The sequence below is a fragment of the Myxine glutinosa genome, chromosome 1 (assembly GCF_964187855.1).
Source record: "Myxine glutinosa chromosome 1, kmMyxGlut1.1, whole genome shotgun sequence".
NCBI classification, from domain to species: domain Eukaryota; kingdom Metazoa; phylum Chordata; class Myxini; order Myxiniformes; family Myxinidae; genus Myxine; species Myxine glutinosa.
Window position 1 is genome coordinate 447,492,108 of NC_136261.1, and position 25,981 is coordinate 447,518,088.

General features: G+C 46.2%; 1 protein-coding gene across 4 annotated transcripts in view; it reads right to left on the reverse strand.

Moving 5' to 3' along the window:
- LOC137418766 (6-phosphofructo-2-kinase/fructose-2,6-bisphosphatase) overlaps positions 1 to 25,981 on the reverse strand; it is an 80,682-nt gene that overhangs the window by 24,651 nt on the left and 30,050 nt on the right. For all 4 annotated transcript variants that reach the window (XM_068104901.2, XM_068104896.2, XM_068104907.2 and 1 more), the window contains exons 5-8: positions 19,935 to 20,066; positions 19,723 to 19,844; positions 13,771 to 13,978; positions 13,527 to 13,673 (exon numbers count right to left, since the gene is read on the reverse strand). In XM_068104901.2, coding sequence (XP_067961002.1) covers positions 13,527 to 13,673; positions 13,771 to 13,978; positions 19,723 to 19,844; positions 19,935 to 20,066 — 609 coding nt within the window. The remainder of the gene's footprint in view (positions 1 to 13,526; positions 13,674 to 13,770; positions 13,979 to 19,722; positions 19,845 to 19,934; positions 20,067 to 25,981) is intronic.

The window sequence follows — 25,981 nt, forward strand, 5'->3', positions numbered from 1 at the left end:
AGGGTATGACAACTGAAGACGAGATGGGATAAATCTGTGCATGAGAGAGAGCAATTTACTTTGGAAGAATACCCAGGATGAGTTGATGTCAGAGGCGGTAGAGATGGGAGACCAGTCCAGATGATCGATGGCTGCTTGAAGACCGTGCCAGTTGGCCTGAGTGAAATGCCAGACTCGTCGACGATGAGGAGGCTCTCTGAGAATGGTCAGAGAGATGTCAACTTTAACAAGCACATGATCAGATGAGCCGATTGGAGCAGAAGAAGAGCAGCAGTCATTTTCAGGGAAGTTAGTCATAACCAAGTCCAGAAGAGAAGATGCTCCGTTGACTGAGATCCGGGTCGGGAAATTGACAGATTGTGTCAGTCCCAGTGAGTCGCAGAAGTCCTTTGCTGAAGAGCCATGGCTGGTGAGAGAGGTACCGACACCCAGCCAACTGGCATGGTGACAATTGAAATCACCACATATGAGGAAGAGAGAGTTGGGATGGGTAGATAGAAGTTGGTCCATATTATCAGACAGCGAGATGTAGATTGAGTCATCACTGTTTGGTGGACGGTACAACACACATATGAACAAAAGGTGGGAGCGAAGGGGAAGCCGTAGCCAAAGGTATTCCTGGCGGTGAAGTGGAGAGAGGGCAGTGCAGGGCGAGTGAGGAAGAGTTTTTAATAAAAATAGCAACCCCACCGAATAGCTTGGAGAAAGGGAAGAATGGGGCTGACAAAAGGTTTGATGGTGATTGGGTGAGGCACAGTGAGGTGTTATTTGAGGAGGGGGAATATCGAGGCAGAAGGTTGGGGGAGATGAAGGTGAAAGTTGGAAGGGGGAAGAAGCGGGGAGGACGCTTTGAGGAGGAGGGGTGAGAGGGGAGTCTAGGAGGGGAGGAGCGAGGGAGAGTCTCGGAGGGGAGGGGTGTGGGGAGAGTTTCGGAGGGGAGGGGTGATGGGGAAGTTTTGGAGGGGAGGGGTGATGGGGAAGTTTTGGAGGGGAGGGGTGATGGGGAAGATTTGGAGGGGAGGGGCAAGGGTGAAGATTTGAAAGGGATGGGTGATGGGGAAGATATGGAGGGGAGGGGCAAGGGGGGATATTTGAAAGTGATGGGGGTAGATTTGGAGGGGAGGGGTGATGGAGAAGTTTTGGAGGGGAGGGTTGATGGGGAAGTTTTGGAGGGAAGGGGTGATGGGGAAGATTTGGAGGGGAGGGGCAAGAGGCAAGGGGGAAGATTTGAAAGGGATGGGTGATGGGGAAGATTTGGAGGGGAGGGGTGAGATTGGATTTTGAAAAGGGTACGATTAATGGGAAACGAACATTTATTGCAAAATGAGTTTCTTGTGACCTTCGAGTCAAAAATACGTTTGAGGACGCTGAAGGAGGGGTAGAGTGCAGGAGAGTTTCGGGAATGTAGAAAAAAGGAACTGTAAGAGATGGAATTTTTTTTTGGAATGAATAGATTTGGTGAGCAAGTCGAAAGCATCCTTTTATAGAAGAAGAAGAAAAAGGTGTTATAATATATGACAGAATACAGTTCTTCAGGGGACTAGTTTAATCATTTTTAACAACGTGATCACGAACAACGTGATCACGTGATCATGAGCAACGTGATCGAAGAATGAACGAACAAATAAGAACAACGAATAAACGAATAAAAACAGAGAAGGAAATTTTTTTTTTGGTTTTTTTTTTTTTGAGTTGAGATTTTAAACAATGAAGTATGGGGTGAAAGACTGGGACAAAAAACAGAGAACGAAAGTAATTGCAGCGCAATCGACGAATCGCTGAGAGAAAAACAAAGCCTCAAGGTCGGACACGGTAGCCTACTAGGCCTCAGAATACGCGACACGAATTAACCGACGATTTTGTATACATGTATGAAAAATTAACACCGAGAATCTTACTAAAGAAACACTACAGGTACACACACCGAAAGATAGATACAGTTTCGACAAAAACACAATTGTGAACAATTACCTAACTTCAAAAGCGTCAGCGCCAGGACAGCTTCGAAAAACGTGACCTCCAATCTTGCGCATGCGCACTCGAAGATGATCGCGATGAAAGATGCGCACAGTTGCCCTGAAACAACTTGCCTTTGCCTCTTGGAAGGCTAATCCAACTGAAGGCAATCTCAGTTCCTTCCACCAAGCTCGGAACAAATGTGTGTCTACCCTCAGGAGTGCCAGGAAGCACTATCTCTCCACACTCAAGAATGAACTCTGAAACCTGTCTCCTTCCTCCAAATCCTGGTGGCGTCTGGTCAAATCTGTTTCTGGTGTTTGTTCCCCCTCCATCCCCTCCCTTACCTCAAATGGCTAAACAGTTGACACCGCACGTGACAAAGCCGAATGCCTCAACTCTGTGTTTGCCTCAAAATCTTGTGTCCCAAACCCATCTCTCTCTGTTCCCACCTTTCCCAGTCGAACCCAACGCTCCTGGACGGTGTCCTTCTCTCCTGACAAGGTGGAGTTGTTTTTGTCAAACCTCGACTCTGATTCTGCAACTGGACCAGACGGCATCAGCCCATGGGTCCTAAAATCCTGCTCTGCCGCTCTATCTCACCCTCTCTCTGTTCTTTTCATCCTCTCTTTTGCTCAAGGTCATCTGCCAGCATCCTGGAAATCAGCAAACATTACCGCTTTACACAGAAAATGTGCAAAAACAGATCCTTGCAACTACAGACCAATCAGCCTGCTCCCAATTAATCAGCAAAGTCATGGAATCCATCATTGCTTCGGATATCAAATCCTTCCTCTTCTCCAATGGCTTGATCTTCGATCATCAATTTGGATTCAGACCAGGTCATTCTACTCTGGACATGCTGCTTTTGCTGTCTCAACAATGGATGGAGGTCCTCAATGCCAAACAGGAAATCAGAGCTGTCTCCCTTGACATATCACATGCCTTCGATACGGTCTGGCACCCAGCTCTGCTCACCAAACTCTCCTCCTATGGTATCCATGGAAATCTCCATGCATGGCTTGCGGACTTCCTCTCTGGTCGTAGTCAACGTGTGGCCCTGAATGGATTTCTGTCATCTCCCCTTCCTGTTCAGGTTGGAGTTCCCCAAGGCAGTGTTCTGGGCCCTGTGCTTTTTCTGGTCTTTTTCAATGATCTCTCCAACTCTCTGGAAAATCCTCTCTATCTCTTTGCTGATGACTCCACTCTCTGCCGCTCCATTCCTCTTCCCTCAGATCGGCAGTCTGCAGCCTCCTCACTCTCTGAAGACCTGGACAAAATCACAGACTGGTCAAACAAGTGGAACATGTCTTTCAATCCTGACAAATCTCACACTCTTACAATGTCTCTCCGAAAGGACCGACTGGACAACCCTCTCATTTACTTTCTCAACAATCCTCTCCAAGAAGTTCTGTCGCTCAAGCTTTTGGGTCTCACTATCTGCCATGATCTTTCTTGGGAAAACCACATTTCCAAGCTGGCCTCCAAAGCCAGTCGCCGAATGGGCATCCTCCGTCGTGCGGAGTCCTTCCTAGGCACACCTGAGCTCCTCACCACATACAAGGCTTTCATCCGCAGCTCAATGGAATACTGTTCTCCCCTATGGGCCGGTGCTCCTGCCTCACACCTAGCTCGGCTTCACGCTGTTGAAACCAAAGCTTTCAGAATCATTGGAATCTCCCGTGATGAAGCTATCTCCGAGGGCCTTTCACTCTCACCGCAGACAGGTAGGTGGTCTTTCTGTCTTCTGCCGACTCCTCTCCGGCCTTGCTCCCCCAGCTCTCTCTGTGCTCTACCCCCCAAATATTCATACAGGTCACACAACATCTGCCAGCAACCCTCTGATGGTTATACTGCCGAAAGCTCGGCTCTCTGCTCACCTTCACTCTTTCATTCCTCTTTTCTCCCGCCTCTGGAACAAACTCCCACACTCCCTTCAATCCCACTCCTCCCTCCAGGTCTTTAAAACAGCTGTTCACCACCATCTCTTATCTTCCCCCATCCAAAACCTTGATATTTTCTACCCCCGCTAATTCACCCCAGATCCACCTTGTTTGAAATTCCAACTTCTTTCCTGGAAGTCCTGGCAGTGTCCATATGTTTTATACCTCTCCCACCCCCCCTTCCCATGCCTCCCCCCCCCCAAAGCCCTCTCCCTCCCACAGATCTCTCGATGTCCCTGCTCTCAAATGTTGTGTTTGTGTCCTTCCCCCTCTCTCCCCATCTTGTCTACCACTCCCCATGTTATATGTTTTATGTGTCGGTTTGTCTTTCTGTGTGATTAATGTTCGCTCTTTCACGAGCCTCGATCTTGTATCCAAAAAAAAAAAAAAAAAAATTACATCAGGAAGAGAAAAGAGGCAAGGTGCTGAAATAATTGGGATAGTAGTAGTCGTAGTCGTAGTAGTAGTTGTAATGAAATTGTGTCTAAGTTGAACCCAGGTGCTATGCTGCCTCTGACCACAGAGGCTCCCATAAGAACTCGGACGGACAGCGCTCTGATCATTCCTGTGACATTTATTCTGTGTGGTGTAGTGCATACTCAGGCTTGCTTGCACTAATTGGTGCGTATTACTGCGTATTACTAGATGGCCCAGGCTTGCTTGCACTAATTGCAAATCCATCATTACTTCTATGATTACTGAATACTGATATGATGCTTGTGGATTTCTTGCAGGTGTTGCTCGAGATCGATTCTGAATTAAACTCACTATTGGGACAATGTTGTAGATCTGATTCTTACAACAATTAATTCAGAATCTTCTCTTGGACTTGAACGAGACCATCATGGCTCATAAGCTCATGCAAGTCCCGATCTTTGGAGTGGATCCCCAGGCGCCCGACGCGCCGGCTCAACTACTTCACTGGCTGAAGCGACTGACCAGCCATCTGGACGCTCAGGAGGCACTCACCGATGTCACCAAGCTGGCAGTGCTGCATTCCAAAGTGAACCTGTGTACGCATATATATCCCAATGTGGAACGTACGATACGGCTGTGGCAGAAATGACACGTATTTACATCAAAACTCGGAGCGTGGTCTATACTTGAAATCTGCTCGCGTTTCGGCGGCAGGAACCCTCGGAAACCATCGACCAGTTCATTCAAGACTTTTTTTTTTTTTTTTTTTTTTTTTTTTTTTTTTTTTTTTTTTTTTTTTTTTTTTTTTTTTTTTTTTTTTTTTTTTTTTTTGTATACAAGATCGAGGCTCGTGAAAGAGCGAAAATTAATCACACAGAAAGACAAACAGACACATAAAACAAATAACATCGGGAGCGGTAGACAAGATGGGGAGAGAGGGGGAAGGACACAAACACAACATTTGAGAGCAGGGACCGAGAGACATGGAGACATCGAGAGATCTGTGGGAGGGAGAGGGCTTTGGGGGGGAGGCATGTGAAGGGGGGAGGCATGTGAAGGGGGGGAGGCATGTGAAGGGGGGGGGGGTGGGAGAGGTATAAACATATGGACACTGCCAGGATTTCCAGGAAATAAGTTGGAATTTCAAATAAGGTGGATCTGGGGTGAATTAGTGGGGGTAGAAAAGATCAAGGTTATGGATGGGGGAAGATAAGAGATGGTGGTGAACAGCTGTTTTAAAGACCTGGAGGGAGGAGAGGGATTGAAGGGAGTGTGGGAGTTTGTTCCACAGGCGGGAGAAAAGAGGAATGAAAGAGTGAAGGTGAGCAGAGAGCCGAGATTTCGGCAGTTTAACCATCAGAGGGTTGCTGGCAGATCTTGTGCGACCTGTAGGAATATTTGGGGGACAGAGCACGGAGAGAGCTGGGGGAGCAAGGCCGGAGAGGAGTCGGTAGAAGACAGAAAGACCACCTACCTGCCTGCGGTGAGTGAGTGAAAGGCCCTCAGAGATAGCTTCATCGCGGGAGATTCCAATGATTTTGAAAGCTTTGGATTCAACAGCGTGAAGCCGAGCCAGGTGTGAGGCAGGAGCACCAGCCCATAGGGGAGAACAGTATTCCATTGAGCTGCGGATGAAAGCCTTGTATGTGGTGAGGAGCTCAGGTGTGCCGAGGAAGGACTTCGCACGACGGAGGATGCCCAGTCGGCGACTGGCTTTGGAGGCCAGCTTGGAAATGTGGTTTTCCCAAGAAAGATCATGGCAGATAGTGAGACCCAAAAGCTTGAGTGACAGAACTTATTGGAGAGGATTGTTGAGAAAGTAGATGGGAGGGTTGTCCAGTCGATCTTTTCGGAGAGACATAGTAAGAGAGTGAGATTTGGCAGGATTGAAAGACATGTTCCACTTGTTTGACCAGTCTGTGATTTTGTCCAGGTCTTCAGAGAGTGAGGAGGCTGCAGACTGCCTATCTGAGGGAAGAGGAATGGAGCGGCAGAGAGTGGAGTCATCAGCAAAGAGATAGAGAGGATTTTCCAGAGAGTCAGAGAGATCATTGATAAAGACCAGAAAAAGCACAGGGCCCAGCACACTTCCTTGGGGAACTCCAGCCTGAACAGGAAGGGGAGATGAGAGAAATCCATTCAGGGCCACACGTTGACTACGACCAGAGAGGAAGTCCGCAAGCCATGCATGGAGATTTCCATGGATACCATAGGAGGAGAGTTTGGTGAGCAGAGCTGGGTGCCAGACCGTATCAAAGGCCCTTGATATGTCAAGGGAGACAGCTCTGATTTCCTGTTTGGCATTCAGGACCTCCATCCATTGTTGAGACAGCAGAAGATTTTATTTTACGGATTCTCTGGATATTCGATCCCATCCACATGAAACTATCTATTTCTATTTATTATGTATATTTGTTTGCGTTGGCACCATTATTTACAGATCAAGATGGGTGTCAATTTTATTTCAATTTCGTAAAATTTGTCCTTTAATTTTAGAAATGCTAATACACAAATAGACAAAAAGTTTATTCTTAGAAAACCCCTATAATGTCACATTGAAATTACCCTTTCGGTTCCCACAATAATTTATCTAAATGTGACAATACACCCATTTACATGACAGTCGACCACTGACCCCGGGACCACAAAGACCTCCGCCGGTTAGTGAAGGACTGTACTACAGAAACCCGCACTCATGCACAAGTCTGTGATGATCTTGTGCGGGATTCTTTTGTTTCTGGGATTCGGTCTCCAGTCATCAGACAGAGATTACTTGAAGAAGAAGATTTGACACAAGACAGGGCTCATCGGCTATCCCTCCTGTACAACGAAGCGCAGGTACAAGCCGACGCGTATGACCGTCCATACGTCACTGCAGGATTAATGGGAGCTACACGACCAGAGAGAGCAACCGCCGAGCAAGCGGATGCTGCATCTTCGCCGGGATCGGAGACAACCGACGCGCTCGAGGACCTCAACCCGAGTGTGCCAGCGGCTGGACCCAAGGCCGGAAGTAACGTTAAGTGCTTTTTCTGCGGGAACCAAAATCACCTAAGGTCAGTTTGTCCGGCTAAGGAGGCGACGTGTCATTCGTGTTCTCGGAAAGGTCACTTTGCGAAGGCTTGTCGTTCGTCCCGGGGCCGGCGACCTCGCTCAACGCTGAATGTGCTTCTCTCTCTGCCCGAGAAACAATCGGCGCCTTGCACGGCCTTGATTGGAATCGCCCCTCTCCATGGGCCCCGCGCTGAGCGCTCGACCTTGATGAGGATCACCACGCCGACTAAACAAGTGGCGCGATCACAGTTGCACATGGCTCGAACGTCCTTGACGGGAATTCTTTCGTCACCCAGCCCACTTCTGGTTTTGGCCTCACGGACGGCGCAAGCTTGCGTCGGATCTCCGAGCGTGGCTCGAGCGTCCTCAGGCGGGGGCTCGATCGACCTACGATCGACTTTGACTACATGAAAGAAGCGATCTCCGCGCATGGCTCGAGCGCCCTCGACCGACGGCTCGACCGGCCCACAATCGACTTCAACTGCACGGATGACGTTGGCGGGCGTCGGATCCACACGCGAGGCTCGAGCGCCACCTCTCAACGACTCCACATCTGCAGGGCCACCTGGCCTCTTCAGCACTGTTATTCCACTCATGATTAAAGGGAAATTTGCAAACGCCTTAATCGACACGGGATCCACTGATAGTTATGTCGATTTACGACTCGTTCAGAAGCATGGCTGGCCGATTCTCGGGACACAACGCAGAATCTTCATGGCTTCTCAAGGGCTATGGCTCACTCAGCACTCGGGGTGGGGGGGGGGGGGATGTCGACTGAAGCTTGTGATTAAGGGTCGAATGTCTCCGGATGTGCATTTAATGGTCTTACCAGCATTATGTGCAGAAGTTTTGCTGGGACACGATTTTCTCCTGTGACATGGGCGTTTGGAAATGGAATTTGGTGGTGCTGATACTCTTGCTGTGTGTGCTCTTGCAGGAATGGAAATTGAACCACTGTCGCTGTTTCCCAAAATGACTACTGACTGTACACCGGTTGCTGTTAAATCGCGACGCTACTCACGGGCTGACATGCAATTCATTGCTGAAGAGACTGCGTGGCTATTAAAGGAAGGTATCATTGAACCTAGTCGGTCGCCTTGGGGGGCCCAAGTTTTGGTGGTTCGAACCGAATCGCACCGCAAACGTATGGTAATCGACTATTCGCAGACGATTAATCGGTTTACCCAATTGGACGCCTACCTACTCCAGGGAATGGATTCTCTGGTACGACAGGTGGTACAGTACTCGGTATATAGCACTCTAGATCTACATAGCGTGTATCACCAGATTCCAATCTCCGAGGCAGATCACATCTACACTGGGTTTGAATCCAGACAGACGTTGTACCAGTTCACCCGGCTGCCTTTCGGGGTCACAAATAGGGTTTCGTTCTTCCAAAGGGCCATGGACGACCTCATTGCGAAGGAGAATTTAACCGATGTATTTGCTTATCTGGATAATCTCACGGTTTGTGGGTACGACAAAGAACATCATGATGCTAATCTGAAGCACTTCCTCGAGGTTGCGCACAAGTATCGACTGACTATGAACGAGGCTAAATGTCGCTATTCTGCTCGAACGATAGATCTCCTGGGGTACACCGTGACCCACGGCTCTATCGCTCCGGATAAGGAGCGTCTGCGACCCTTGCTTGACATGGCCCCGCCCCACGATCGTGCTTCTTTGAAGCGCGCTCTCAGGCTGTTTACTCATTACTCCAAGTGGGTTCAAATTTTTTCCGAGAAGTTTCATCCACTTGTGGATTGCAATGCGTTCCCCATGAGTCACGCTGCTAAGGCCGCTTTCCATGGCCTGAAGTCCGACATAGCTGGCACCGCTGTGTCGACGATTGACGAAAACAAGTCCTTTGTTTTGGAAAGCGATGCGTCGGACCACGTGATTGCTGCTGCACTCTCTCAAGGGGGGCGACCTGTGGCCTTCTTTTCAAGGACTCTCTCCTCCGCGGAACGAAGACACGTCTGTCGAAAAGGAGGCGTATGCCATCATAGTCGATCAGGCATTGGCGTCTATATTTGCTCGGTCGATGTTTTCAGATCATCACGGATCAACAGAGTGTTGCCTTTATGTACGACACGCAACATGCTCAATGCATTAAGAATGAGAAAATCACTCGCTGGCGGATTGAGCTAGCCGATTTCTGTTACAAAATCAAATATCGCCCCGGGAGGGATAACCTCGTTGCAGATGCTTTATCACGGCCTGCGGTGTGTGCGAGTCTCACCTCCTTTGAGGATCTGCGCATCCTTCATGACACCTTGTGCCATCCCGGCGTGACGCGTTTAGCTCATTATGTGCACAGTCGTAACTTGCCCTATTCCATTGAGGATATTCGTCGGCTCTGTCGCACTTGTTCCGTTTGCGCTGAACTCAAACCTCGTTTCTACAACCCTCGGATGGGTACGCTGGTCCGGGCCACTCGGCCGTGGGAGAGATTGGCAATGGACTTCAAAGGACCCCTGCCGGCTTCACCGGCTTCGAGTAGTTCTCGTTATCTACTCACGATAGTTGATGAGTTCTCCAGATTCCCTTTTGTTTCCTGTGCGGTGATATGTCTGCTGCTATGGTTATCCGGTGTCTGCAGAACTTGTTTTCTATGTTTGGGAATCTGGCCTATGTGCACACCAATCGAGGCGCGGTGTTCTTGTCCCAGGATGTGAGAAACTTCTTGCTCCAGCGTAACATCGCTACTCGCTATACTACTCCATACAGGCCACAGGCGAACGGACAGGTGGAACGATTTAATGGCATCATATGGAGTGCCGTTACTCTGAGCCTTAAGTCCCGTGGACTAGGACTGGACCGATGGGCTTGGTCGCTACCCGGGGCGTTAAGTTCGATCAGGACTTTATTGTGCACCGCTACTAATCAAACTCCCCATGACCGCATGTTTCGTTACTCGCGTCGTTTGGGTGGTACCCGTCCTCTGTCGGGCTGGCTTGCTGAGCCCGGACCGGCCTTCCTCAAACGCGCGGTTCGCTCAAGTAAATATGACCCGCTCGTTCACAAGGTGCGTATTCTCCAAACCAATCCCGAGCACGCTCGTGTACTGTTGCCCAATGGACGGGAGTCTACAGTCTCGGTGTGCCATCTTGCCCCATGTGGGGATATTGACGAGCCGGCTTGCGGTACAGTTGATCTGACAATGGAGAATCTACCGGCTACCCCATCGCCACATGCACCCGATCCGGATGTCTTTGTGGGGCCACCGCCGTCACCTGCTTTAGGCGGACATTCTGATGCGGGGGATTCCGGCCTCGGGGATGTGGTATCCGGTGTCTATCGGACACGCACCGGGAGAGAAATTCGCCGCCCCGACCGCTATGGCTGGACTGACTGACATGGACCGTTGCTAGCTGATTACTCTGGTGCTATGCTTTGCTGGCTTGATTTCCGTCCTCGAGGTGGTGAAGTTTTAACGTCGGGGAGAATGTATTGAAATTGTGTCTAAGTTGAACCCAGGTGCTATGCTGCCTCTGACCACTGAGCGGCTCCCATAAGAACTCGGACGGACAGCACTCCGATAATTCCTGTGACATTTATTCTGTGTGGTGTAGTGCATACTCAGATGGTGCGTATTACTAGATGTTCCAGGCTTGCTTGTACTAATTGCAAATCCATCATTACTTCTATGATTACTGAATACTGATATGATGCTTGTGGATTTCTTGCAGGTGTTGCTCGAGATCGATTCTGAATTAAACTCACTATTGGGACAATGTTGTAGATCTGATTCTTACAACAGTAGTAGTAGCAGTAGCAGCAGCAGTAGCAGCAACAACAAGAGGAGGGTGGAATATAGCAGAAGGAAAACTATGAGAGGGGAATAATTGGGACAGCAGTAGTCGGGAAAAGAGGTGGGAAGGGAAGAATGATTAAGATGAGGAGGTATAAGGGGAATGTACTTCTTCCATTTTTGGGGCACGGAGGGAAAGCGGTGATTTTTATAAACTTCCCCCATTTTGTTTCCTCGTGTGTCGGTCGAAGGTTAATATTTGATGATTCGGATGCTTGAGGAGTATGGAGTTTCATCATCATACTAAAATATGCAATTTGGTGTCTGATTTTTGACCGTGATACATTCCGTCGTTACTTATCCAATCTCAACCAAACTTGACAGGATGACTAAGGGTTACATAATGAAGGTTGTCGCGCATTCATTTGCCCCCATCCCTGAGGGGATTTTCTCCCCCGAGCGGGTTTTCCCCACCCTTGCCGGCAATGGGTTGCGTGTTGAGGTGTATAGCCATATTAATTTAGCTTTATCATGTCGTTTTTCCAAGGCCGCTTCAAATAACAAAACTAACGATAAGAATGTAATGTTAATGTTATTACAAAACAATATTAATACCAATAATGCCAGACCTCCCCAAGGGGTTTTTGCTCGAACAAACCTCGAGTCAACATTTTTAATAGCTCATAATGGCCTTTTCGTGGGAGCAACGGCCTCTACAGGAAGTAAAAATATTATAAACCACAAAAACATATGATTAGCTTTTTAAACAGTCGCTAATGCTCTTTATAACACTAAATGAAGAAATTTGGAGGAATCCCGACATCCGTGAGGTAGGTTTTACTTGCAGAACTGAGCAAAGATCTACTGTAATGTATATAACCCCACAAGGGTTGTATTAAAAACATGACCCTTCCTGGTGCTAATGTGGCGTTTTTCGTAGCGAACTTTTGAAACTCGCTCCTGCTATGTAACACGAAACTGAAAAGGAGGAAACCCAGGATGTGCTCATTTACAAAGCAGCTAGCTAGCGGTTGCCAAGCCAGCCGTTCCTTAACGGTTTTGAATGAAGTGCTTGCTCGAATGCTTAAACTACTTGGCGATCTCTCCATAAGAAACTTGGTAAATCAACACACACCCAATGTTCTTGAGACCCGACCATAGATCGACTGTAATCTTTATACCTCAAAGAGGAATGACCTTTCCTGTCTCTCCCGTAGTGAGCAGGGGTGTACTAAAATATGCAAATTGGAGTCTGACTGATTTTTGACCGTGATACATTTAGTCGTTACTTATCCAATCTCAACCAAACTGGACAGGAAGTCGAAGGGTCACATGATGGAGGTTGTAGTGACTTCATTTGCCCCCCTCCGCAAAGGGGGAAATCTGTGTTAAGGTGTATATCCGTGTTAAGATAGCTTATCCAAGGCTGCTTGTAACAACAAAAGTAACAAGCATTCTGAGTATTGCGCTGCAATACATGTCCCCTACTGGCAGTCTGTCGTCCAGAAAACTGTTGAGGAAATTACCAAAGTTCAAAGTGCCATAACTTTGTGAAACATGATCGAAACGTCGTGAAGTTCGAACTTGATCTGTAACTTATGAGGAAACCATGTACCAAGTTTGAAATAATTAGCATTAAGAGTTTAGAAAAAAAGTCGGGAAAACTGTTCCTTGCGTGACGGATGGACAGAGACGGAGGGACGGAGTGCAAACCTATAGTCCCCTCCGGTGTACACCGGTAGGGGACTAATAACAATACTGCTGATAATAGCATAATATGTTATTACAAAACAAAATTAATACTAATAATATCCCCCCTCTTAGTGTTTTGGTTCAGGGCTTCTCCATCTTGTAGTGTTGTGCCCCGAGGCAGGTACAGTGCTGTCAAAGCAGCCCCTCAGCAAGGATTGGGTGGTTTGTCCTTGCTTTCCCAGCAGTCGTGAGATTAGGAATTTGTACCAGGTGCCGGTGATAGCTCACCTACTCTTCACGGAGGACACCGTGGGATCTTCAACGTTTACTAACAACTGCCGACAGATGGGACGCCCAGTTTAACGTCCGTCTAGGCTCTAGGGGATGGCACACAGATGTCTCGCCATGCCTGGGGAATACCAGGATGCCCGGTTTAACGTCCGTCCAAGGGACGGCACACACATAGATGTCTCGCCGGGCCTGCGGAATACCAGGATGTCCCTTCTCGCTGAGCCTGCGGAATACCAGGTTATAACTGCATCGGGATTCAAAACCAGGCTTGATGACTAAGTTAATTTCAATGACCACACCTCTGTACCATCCTGCCAGACAGTTCAAGGATAATCAAAAGGGCACAGTAAAAGTGGTGAGAGAGTGCTGACATGTCGATGTATCTGGTGGTTCAGTATTGAAAATCCAAATGGACTCACTGCGTCAATTTCGTTCAGTGCTTTCCACTGCTCGTATGGCACGCCCAGGTCCTCCGCCGTCTGGATGGTCCTCTTCATTTGGCTGGTCCACACCTTCAGCTCTTTTATGTTCTGCTCATTTATGAATTCTGCCAACGTCTTCGCAAACTACGAAGGACGAAGATACCGGTACCATTTTAAAACATCAACTCATTCCCTTGAGTACTGGGATTAAACAAAATCTCTCTGCACGCTAGCGGCTCACCTGCTTCCCATTCAAAGAAAGACCGGAATCCCCGCCGATGCGACCCTTGGTGTTGAGTTCACTTTCGCCATGCCGACAGAGGTAGATGGAGCGTGGCTGGATGTGAATGTTCATGAGATAGTACACGATTCTGCTCTGCACATGGTCCATCACCTTGTTCACCAGGAACTGCCGCCCGACATTGATGATCTTGATGTAAGAAAGATCCCTTAACATCACACAGGAAAATGATGAGTCAAACCAAAATGTTCACAAAGGCTGTACGACATCACCATGGGGCAAAGCAAACGGAATCGCTGACCATCCATTCAGATCTTGGTTGATCCACGATTGTGCGAGGGTCACATGATCACCACATCACATCCTGTTGTGTACATGATTTTATCACGATTTATAGTATTTACCAGAAATCTTAATCGCTCTGCATGCTTATCAAATCGTATCGAGCTTGGGGAAGTGTTCCTCTCAACAACCAATAGCCACACCGTTTCGTACTGTTACGTTTGTGGGGGTTGGCATGGAATACCTTAGGAAAGGTCAGATGGTTTAATTTAGCATGGACCGTGTGACGCGAAGAAGAAGCCCACCTCGTTGTACATAAGCAGGGTAAATGTTGAGGTTAAGAATGTTTGCATGTCACCACATGGAGGGCAGTTTTTGTGTTAGCCACAACACCGTCATGCCGACAAAGACCCGATTATTTACCAATCGGCAAGTAAACCCCGCCCCCTGAACATTCTCGATGGGCGTCAAGAAGGCCGTGAGGCTCCGCCCTGAAGGGGATGATTGGTCGGAGAGATGGACTGATGTACTGGGGCGTGGGGATTGGTCGAGTGTGACGTCAACGAGGACAGGGGAGGGTGCATCTCTCTCTCTCTCTTCTCTCTCTCTGTGTGTGTCCTGGGCTTTGTGGCGAGCGGTCACATTTTCACTCTGTCATTCTGGTGCTCAGCGCGAGCGGTCATATTTTTGTTACTCTCTCTCATTCTGGGCTTGGTCGCGGTGGTCGCATTTTTCTTTGGTTCACGTGCGCCTGTGGAAAAAGACTGAGCAAGAGCGGTTTGGGGCAGTCGGCATCACGAGGAGAGCTTTTGTGGACAACTCCCATCTAAGGATGAGCAATAAGGTGGTGGTTTGTGGGGCTCTTGGCCTTTTCGATGGAGAGGAGAGTGAAAGAGGACAACCTGCACAAGTTACCTCACGTTAGTGGCGTCGTGGGGAGCGACTCCACGCCATCTTGTGCATTTCCCTTGCGATGGTTCGAGGCGACCCCACCAAGTGCTCGTCGAGACCAGAGCTGAGTACCAAAACTAAAAGGGAGGGCGGGGGGATTTTATTTTTATTTTCTTGGATCATTCCCTTGTCTGTTTCGTGTGTCTTTATGGAGACGTCTCAAATTAGGAATTATACGTTGTTTCTTTACCTCAACATTTAATTTGCCATTTTTTCGTTCACGTTTATTTTAATAAATTCATTATTTGTTGCATCTCACTTTTGTGTGTCGTGTCCGTTTACTCGTTTGTGGGTTCGAGGATTAAAACCTGTGGCGGCCATCCGATCAGTTAAGGCTTCGGGCCTTTCCCGCGCGCGCAAAAACATAATCCCGCCAAGTTCGGGTATACGCCTCGGAGTTAAAGCAACGTTCAGCTATCTGTCCCAGTCTGGTCTTCATCTGCCACGCACTTGACAATACTTTTTTCATGACCGCGCATTGCTTATCCAATCCGTGGTATTCGTTAGGTGTTCCTCGTTGGAATTGGATTCTATTTGTTGTTTGGCTTTAATGTCTGAACTGCTGCTGCCACCAACCACACACCACACACCATGCTGTCACCACAACCACATGTTCCCCCTCAGAAACCCCACACCCCCCATTACATGCCTTGCCATTCTCCAGCATGCTGCCTCACACCAACCTCGTCAAACCTCCTCCATATATACATGCCTTGATTTCCTCCAACATGGAGAAAAAAAATAGTCTTAATCCATCCCGACTCTGTTCCTTATCGACAGGGTCTTCATAGGCCACCATGGCAGCTGGTTCGGTGTTAGCTGTGCAACAACTGGCCATGGCGTTACAGGCCCAATGTTTACAACGGCAAACTTGACCCAATTTGTGAACTTACCAACCGGGATTTTGATGCAATGCGTCGCCCCTTCTGGACCTAGTAATGACTAACTTCCAATCCAATATCTCTTGTTCCTCTTCCACCCATATTCGTTCTTCTGATCACTTTCTTGCCAAGGCCATTGTAAGGGAGTGACCTCAACAACACAGGGATAAGGCTGTTTATACAGGCCAACTGGAAGGGATTTCAATCTGCCCTCACAAAAGGATCGGAGTACCCACCTCCACACCTGATATCGATTCCACGTGGGAATACTTTCACAAAAGCCGATTTAGCACAGGTTTATCCCATCATACCTGTGGCTTTCCTATCCATCCTCTCCATGCTGGTACATTGAATCCTATGGAGAGACGGAGGGTAACTTTCGTTCTATAAGGCTCGCAACAAGTGTGTCCATCCTGAGGGAAGTGAGAAACACCATCTTGAAAATGTCAAGTCTCCAATCGGTGTCCTTCCTCCACGTCGTGGAGACGCCCTGTCGAGTCCGTCTCGGGTGGCCGCTCCCCATCCATCCAGTCCCTGACCTAAAACGGCTCCACTGCAAACTCTGCCCGTGAAAAGGCAGAAAGTCTCCAATCTGTCTTTGCCTCCAAATCTTGTGCACCCAAGCCATCCCATTCTGTCCTGCGTCGGCGAGAGACCCGGATAGCACCGGTTCCTGTGTCCTCGAATCCTGCTATAAACTCTTGGTGTGTGTCTGTGTTCTTCAGCTTGTCCTCCTTTAGCGTCTCCATTCTTTTGTCGGAATGGATCAGACTCGGCAACGGTTGCTCGAGTGAGATGTGCATGGAAGAAGTTTCGGGAATTGAGTGGCGTGCTGATGATGAGGGGAGTGTCGTTGAAGCTGAAGGGAAAGGTGTATGCTGCATGTGTGAGAAGTGTTATGATTTATGGGAGCGAGACATGGGTAATGAACGTAGAGCAGCAACGAAGGTTGGAAAGGGTGGAAATGCGAATGGTTCGATGGATGTGCGGAGTATCGTTGAGAGAGAGGAAGACAAATGATGAATTGCGAAAGATGATGGGAATAGAGCCTGTGATTGATGCTGTGAAGAGGAACAGGTTGAGATGGTTTGGTCATGTGTTGAGGAAGGATGAAAGTGACTGGTTGAGAAGAGTGATGGAAATGAATGTAGAAGGAAGTAGAAGACGGGGAAGACCGAGAAAGACTTGGCTAAAGATGGTGGAAGAAGAAATGCGGGCAAGGGGGTTAACAAGGGGAGATGCAGAAAATAGGGCAAAATGGAGAAGATCGTCATGGGGGCCGCAAGGCTAACCCCCGCTCTAGCAGGGAAAATGGCCTTTAAAATGCATGTTGTTGTTGTGTTGTATTCTTTTGTCGGAAAACCGCTCTCGCCTGCAATTAGGTGCCAAAACCGACCCTCCAACGACAGACCAGTGATCTTACGTCTAATAACAAGCAGAGACATGGAATCCATCATTGCTCATGAATCCTTCTTTATAAACAGCCTAATCTCAAACCATCAAATTGGATTCCATCCTTGTCACTGAACCCTGAACATGATGCTGCTTCTCTCTCAGAAACGATTAGTGGCCCTGAATTAGGAAGGTCAAACAAACCCACCTATCTATTCCTTGCTCATCCATTGGAACAGGTTGTCTCAAACTTCTAGGTCTCACCATTAACCATGACCTTTCCTGGCCTGACCACATAGCAAAACTGTCCTCCAAAGCCAGCTGCAGGTTGGACATCCTCAATCAAACCAAGTCTTTCCTTGGAAGAAACAGAGCTACTCACTGTGCACAAGGTCTTGTTTGTAACCCAATGGAGTACTGCTCTTCTTCCTCCACTGGTATCCCAGCTCCACATGTGTCTGTCATGCATTATGTGGAATCCAGCTTCACATGTGTCTGTTGTGGATTATGTGGAATCCAGCTTCACATGTGTGTCTCATGCATTATGTGGAATCCAGCTTCACATGTCTCTCATGCATTATGGTGAATCCAGCTTCACATGTCTTTCATGCATTATGTGGAATCCAGCTTTACATGTGCCTGTCATGCATCATGTGGAATCCAGCTTCACATGTCTCTCATGCATGATGTGGAATCCAGCTTTACATGCGTCTCGTGCACTATGTGGAATCCAGCTTCACATGTGTGTCTCATGCATTATGTGGAATCCAGCTTCATATGTGTCTGTCATGCATTATGTGGAATCCAGCTTCACATGTGTCTGTCATGCATTATGTGGAATCCAGCTTCACATGTCTCTCATGCATTATGGTGAATCCAGCTTCACATGTCTTTCATGCATTATGTGGAATCCAGCTTTACATGTGCCTGTCATGCATTACGTGGAATCCAGCTTCACATGTCTCTCATGCATGATGTGGAATCCAGCTTTACATGCGTCTCGTGCACTATGTGGAATCCAGCTTCACATGTCTGTCATGCATTATGTGGAATCCAGCTTTACATGCGTCTCGTGCACTATGTGGAATCCAGCTTCACATGTCTGTCATGCATTATGTGGAATCCATCTTCACATTTCTGTCATGCATTATGTGGAATCCATCTTCACATGTATCTCTCATGCATTATATGGAATGCAGCTTCGCACGTGTCTGTCATGCATTATGTGGAATCCAGCTTTACGTGTGTCATGCATTATGTGGAATCCAGCTTCACATGTGTCTGTCATGAATTATGTGGAATCCAGCTTTACATGTCTCATGCATGATGTGGAATGCAGCTTCACATGTGTCTGTCATGAAGTATGTGGAATCTAGCTTTACATGTGTCTCATGCATTATGTGGAATCCAGCTTCACATGTGTCTGTCATGAATTATGTGGAATCCAGCTTTACATGTCTCATGCATGATGTGGAATGCAGCTTCACATGTGTCTGTCATGAATTATGTGGAATCCAGCTTTACATGCGTCTCATGCATTATGTGGAATGCAGCTTTACATGTGTCTCATGCATTATGTGGAATGCAGCTTTACATGTGTCTCATGCATTATGTGGAATGCAGCTTTACGTGTGTCATGCATTATGTGGAATCCAGCTTCACATGTGTCTTGTCATGAATTATGTGGAATCCAGCTTTACATGTGTCTCATGCATTATGTGGAATGCAGCTTCACATGTGTCTGTCATGAATTATGTGGAATGCAGCTTTACATGTGTCTCATGCATTTTGTGGAATGCAGCTTTACATGTGTCTCATGCATTTTGTGGAATGCAGCTTTACATGTGTCTCATGCATTATGTGGAATGCAGCTTTACATGTGTCTCATGCATAATGTGGAATGCAGCTTTACATGTGTCTCATGCATTATGTGAAATCTAGCTTTACATGTGTGTGTCATGCATTATGTGGAATCCAGCTTTACATGTGTGTGTCATGCATTATGTGGAATCCAGCTTTACATGTGTCTGTCATGCATTATGTGGAATCTAAAGCTCTCAAAATCACTGGAATCTCCTGCGACGAGGCTGAAGCACAATGTCTGGTGCCCTCACATTGCAGGTGCTCCAGCAACTCCCTTCTGGTGAAACCCATAAAATCCAAACCACGTTTTTTTGAATTTCTGTTCTTTCTTTCCTGAGAGTTTGCTTCTGGGGCCATCTTGTCCAATTTGTACATCCTCCTGTATCCCTCAATCGTTCGTCTCCCTCTATTTTTCCCTCAGCCCTGCTGCTGGTTGTTTCCAAAGGATGACAGTTTTTTATCTGGGTTGGGATTCAAACCTAGGCCCGACAGCTTAGGGGTGAGAAGGTGTCCAAGTAGGCCATCCTGTCAGCAGCTTATAGACTCGTATGGATAATAATAATAATAATAATGAACAACATACCTGTCGAGATCATCCACCAGTGGCTCGTACGTCAGCTCGTAGATGGCGATTCTTTTGATGAAGTCATCCATTGCGGCATCTTTGTTGCAGTCTTGGTAATCGGGTCCACTCACTTTCACGTCCTGTAAAACAGATGCACGTCAGTCCCACCGATTTGCTCTTCCGAGCTCTCCCGAGTGTCAAATTGAGGGTGTGCGCACCTCAAGACTCACCTGAATGTTTGCAGCGATCACGTCCTTGTCATCGCACACCGATTCCACAAAGAACACTTTGTATCCGTTCTCATTGGCAAAGTTCATGATCATCTGCCTCCTCTCACGGGTTGTGTTGGTCGCATCAAACACCTGGGACACATACATGGTCGAGCTAAGTCGTTACTTTACTCGAAATCAAACACCTGGGACACACACATGGTCGAGCTGAGTCGTGACTTTACTCGAAATCAAACACCTGGGACACACACATGGTCGAGCTGAGTCGTTACTTTACTCAATCAAACACCTGGGACACACACATGGTCGAGCTGAGTCGTGACTTTACTCGAAATCAAACACCTGGGACACACACATGGTCGAGCTGAGTCGTTACTTTACTCGAAATCAAACACCTGGGACACACACATGGTCGAGCTGAGTCGTGACTTTACTCGAAATCAAACACCTGGGACACACACATGGTCGAGCTGAGTCGTTACTTTACTCGAAATCAAACACCTGGGACACACACATGGTCGAGCTGAGTCGTGACTTTACTCGAAATCAAACACCTGGGACACACACATGGTCGAGCTGAGTCGTGACTGTACTCGAAATCAAACACTTGGGACACATACATGGTCGAGCTGAGTCGTTACTTTACTCGAAATCAAACACCTGGGACACATACATGGTCGAGCTGAGTCGTTACTTTACTCGAAATCAAACACCTGGGACACATACATGGTCGAGCTGAGTCGTTACTTTACTCGAAATCAAACACCTGGGACACATACATGGTCGAGCTGAGTCGTTACTTTACTCGAAATCAAACACCTGGGACACACACATGGTCGAGCTGAGTCGTTACTTTACTCGAAATCAAACACCTGGGACACACACATGGTCGAGCTGAGTCGTGACTTTACTCGAAATCAAACACCTGGGACACACACATGGTCGAGCTGAGTCGTTACTTTACTCGAAATCAAACACCTGGGACACACACATGGTCGAGCTGAGTCGTTACTTTACTCAATCAAACACCTGGGACACACACATGGTTGAGCTGAGTCGTGACTTTACTCGAAATCAAACACCTGGGACACACACATGGTCGAGCTGAGTCGTGACTTTACTCGAAATCAAACACTTGGGACACATACATGGGCGAGCTGAGTCGTGACTTTACTCGAAATCAAACACCTGGGACACATACATGGGCGAGCTGAGTCGTGACTTTACTCGAAATCAAACACCTGGGACACACACATGGTCAAGCTAAATCGTTACTTTACTCGAAATCAAACACTTAGGACACATACATGGGCGAGCTGAGTCGTGACTTTACTCGAAATCAAACACCTGGGACACACACATGGTCGAGCTGAGTCGTCACTTTACTGAAAATCAAACACCTGGGACACACACATGGTCGAGCTGAGTCGTGACTTTACTCAAAATCAAACACCTGGGACATATAAATGGCCGAGCTGAGTCGTGACTTTACTCGAAGCAATAACGACTGGACGGACCATCATGCATTGCGGTCAATTTGAGAAACCGAGATATGCCAAGTTACAGAACACGAAGCGTTTACCATGACATAGTTTACCATGACATAATTCCACACCAAGACATAACACAGAGTTCACCATGACATCATTTACCATGACATCATTTACCATGACATAGTTTACCATGACATAACATGAAGCGTTTACCATGACATAGTTTACCATGACATCATTTACCATGAAATAACATGACATCGTTTACCATGACATCGCTTGCCATGACATCGCTGCCCATGACATCGTTTACCATGACATCGTTTACCATGACATAACACGAAGCATTTACAATGACATCGTTTACCATGACTGTTTACCATGACATCGTTTACCATGACACAACACGAAGCGTTTACCATGACATCGTTTACCATGACATAACACGAAGCGTTTACCATGACATTGTTTACCATGACATAACACGAAGCGTTTACCATGACATCGTTTACCATGACATAACACGAAGCGTTTACCATGACATCGTTTACCATGACTGTTTACCATGACATCGTTTACCATGACACAACACGAAGCGTTTACCATGACATCGTTTACCATGACATAACACGAAGCGTTTACCATGACATTGTTTACCATGACATAACACGAAGCGTTTACCATGACATTGTTTACCATGATATAACACGAAGCCTTTACCATGATATCATTTACCATGACATAGTTTACCATGACATAACACGAAGCGTTTACCATGACATGGTTTACCATGACATCGTTTAACATGACATAACACGAAGCGTTTACCATGACATCATTTACCATGACATCGTTTAACATGACATAACACGAAGCGTTTACCATGACATCATTTACCATGACATCGTTTAACATGACATAACACAAAGCGTTTACCATGACATCGTTTAACATGACATAACATGAGGCGTTTACCATGTCATCGTTTAACATGACATAACACGAAGCGTTTACCATGACATCGGTGTTGCTCAGTGTAATCAAGGGAACTAGAACTGCACTCGGTAGAGCGCATACCTCCGCCAGGCTGAACAGTTTATGTTTTGTATCCTAGTATCCCACTGATAGTATCCGACTGATAGTATCCCACTGATAGTATCCCATTTTGTATTCCATTTTGTATCCCACTGATAGTATCCCATTGATAGTATCCCACTGATAGTATCCCACTGATAGTATCCCACTGATAGTATCCCACTGATAGTATCCCACTGATAGTATCCCATTTTGTATCCCACTGATAGTATCCCACTGATAGTATCCCACTGATAGTATCCCACTGATAGTATCCCACTGATAGTATCCCACTGATAGTATCCCATTTTGTATCCCATTTTGTATCCCACTGATAGTATCCCATTTTGTATCCCACTGATAGTATCCCATTTTGTATCCCACTGATGGTATCCCATTTTGTATCCCACTGATAGTATCCCATTTTGTATCCCACTGATTGTATCCCATTTTGTATCCCACTGATAGTATCCCATTTTGTATCCCATTTTGTATCCCACTGATAGTATCCCATTTTGTATCACATTTTGTATCCCATTTTGTATCCCATTGATAGTATCCCATTTTGTATCCCACTGATAGTATCCCATTTTGTATCCCACTGATAGTATCCCATTTTGTATCCCACTGATAGTATCCCATTTTGTATCCCACTGATAGTATCCCATTTTGTATCCCACTGATAGTATCCCATTTTGTATCCCACTGATAGAATCCCATTTTGTGTTCCATTTTGTATCCCATTTTGTATCCCACTGAGTGTATCCCATTTTGTATCCCACTGATAGTATCCCATTTTGTATCCCACTGATTGTATCCCATTTTGTATCCCACTGATAGTATCCCATTTTGTATCCCATTTTGTATCCCACTGATAGTATCCCATTTTGTATCACATTTTGTATCCCATTTTGTATCCCATTGATAGTATCCCATTTTGTATCCCACTGATAGTATCCCATTTTGTATCCCACTGATAGTATCCCATTTTGTATCCCACTGATAGTATCCCATTTTGTATCCCACTGATAGTATCCCATTTTGTATCCCACTGATAGTATCCCATTTTGTATCCCACTGATAGTATCCCATTTTGTATCCCACTGATAGTATCCCATTTTGTATCCCACTGATAGTATCCCATTTTGTATCCCACTGATAGTATCCCATTTTGTATCCCACTGATAGAATCCCATTTTGTGTTCCATTTTGTATCCCATTTTGTATCCCACTGAGTGTATCCCATTTTGTATCCCACTGATAGTATCCCATTTTGTATCCCACTGATAGTATCCCATTTTGTATCCCACTGATAGTATCCCATTTTGTATCCCACTGATAGTATCCCATTTTGTATCCCACTGATAGAATCCCATTTTGTGTCCCATTTTGTATCCCACTGATAGTATCCCATTTTGTATCCCACTGATAGAATCCCATTTTGTGTCCCATTTTGTATCCCACTGATAGTATCCCATTTTGTATCCCACTGATAGTATCCCATTTTGTATCCCACTGATAGTATCCCATTTTGTATCCCACTGATGGTATCCCATTTTGTATCCCACTGATAGTATCCCATTTTGTATCCCACTGATAGTATCCCATTTTGTATCCCACTGATAGTATCCCATTTTGTATCCCACTGATAGTATCCCATTTTGTATCCCACTGATAGTATCCCATTTTGTATCCCACTGATAGTATCCCATTTTGTATCCCACTGATAGTATCCCATTTTGTATCCCACTGATAGTATCCCATTTTGTATCCCACTGATAGTATCCCATTTTGTATCCCACTGATAGTATCCCATTTTGTATCCCACTGATAGTATCCCATTTTGTATCCCACTGATAGTATCCCATTTTGTGTCCCACTGATAGTATCCCATTTTGTACCCCACTGATAGTATCCCATTTTGTATCCCACTGATAGTATCCCATTTTGTATCCCACTGATAGTATCCCATTTTGTATCCCACTGATAGTATCCCATTTTGTATCCCACTGATAGTATCCCATTTTGTATCCCACTGATAGTATCCCATTTTGTATCCCACTGATAGTATCCTATTTTGTATCCCACTGATAGTATCCCATTTTGTATCCCACTGATAGTATCCCATTTTGTATCCCACTGATAGTATCCCACTGATAGTATCCCACTGATAGTATCCCATTTTGTATCCCACTGATAGAATCCCATTTTGTGTCCCATTTTGTATCCCACTGATAGTATCCCATTTTGTATCCCACTGATAGTATCCCATTTTGTATCCCACTGATAGTATCCCATTTTGTATCCCACTGATAGTATCCCATTTTGTATCCCACTGATGGTATCCCATTTTGTATCCCAATGATAGTATCCCATTTTGTATCCCACTGATAGTATCCCATTTTGTATCCCACTGATAGTATCCCATTTTGTATCCCACTGATAGTATCCCATTTTGTATCCCACTGATAGTATCCCATTTTGTATCCCACTGATAGAATCCCATTTTGTATCCCACTGATAGTATCCCACTGATAGTATCCCATTTTGTATCCCACTGATAGTATCCCATTTTGTATCCCACTGATAGTATCCCATTTTGTATCCCACTGATAGTATCCCATTTTGTGTCCCACTGATAGTATCCCATTTTGTATCCCACTGATAGTATCCCATTTTGTATCCCACTGATAGTATCCCATTTTGTATCCCACTGATAGTATCCCATTTTGTATCCCACTGATAGTATCCCATTTTGTATCCCACTGATAGTATCCCATTTTGTATCCCACTGATGGTATCCCATTTTGTATCCCACTGATAGTATCCCATTTTGTGTCCCACTGATAGTATCCCATTTTGTATCCCACTGATAGTATCCCATTTTGTGTCCCACTGATAGTATCCCATTTTGTATCCTACTGATAGTATCCCATTTTGTATCCCACTGATAGTATCCCATTTTGTATCCCACTGATAGTATCCCATTTTGTGTCCCACTGATAGTATCCCATTTTGTATCCCACTGATAGTATCCCATTTTGTGTCCCACTGATAGTATCCCATTTTGTATCCCACTGATAGTATCCCATTTTGTATCCCACTGATAGTATCCCATTTTGTATCCCACTGATAGTATCCCATTTTGTATCCCACTGATAGTATCCCATTTTGTATCCCACTGATAGTATCCCATTTTGTATCCCACTGATAGTATCCCATTTTGTATCCCACTGATAGTATCCCATTTTGTGTCCCACTGATAGTATCCCATTTTGTGTCCCACTGATAGTATCCCATTTTGTGTCCCACTGATAGTATCCCATTTTGTATCCCACTGATAGTATCCCATTTTGTATCCCACTGATAGTATCCCATTTTGTATCCCACTGATAGTATCCCATTTTGTATCCCACTGATAGTATCCCATTTTGTATCCCACTGATAGTATCCCATTTTGTATCCCACTGATAGTATCCC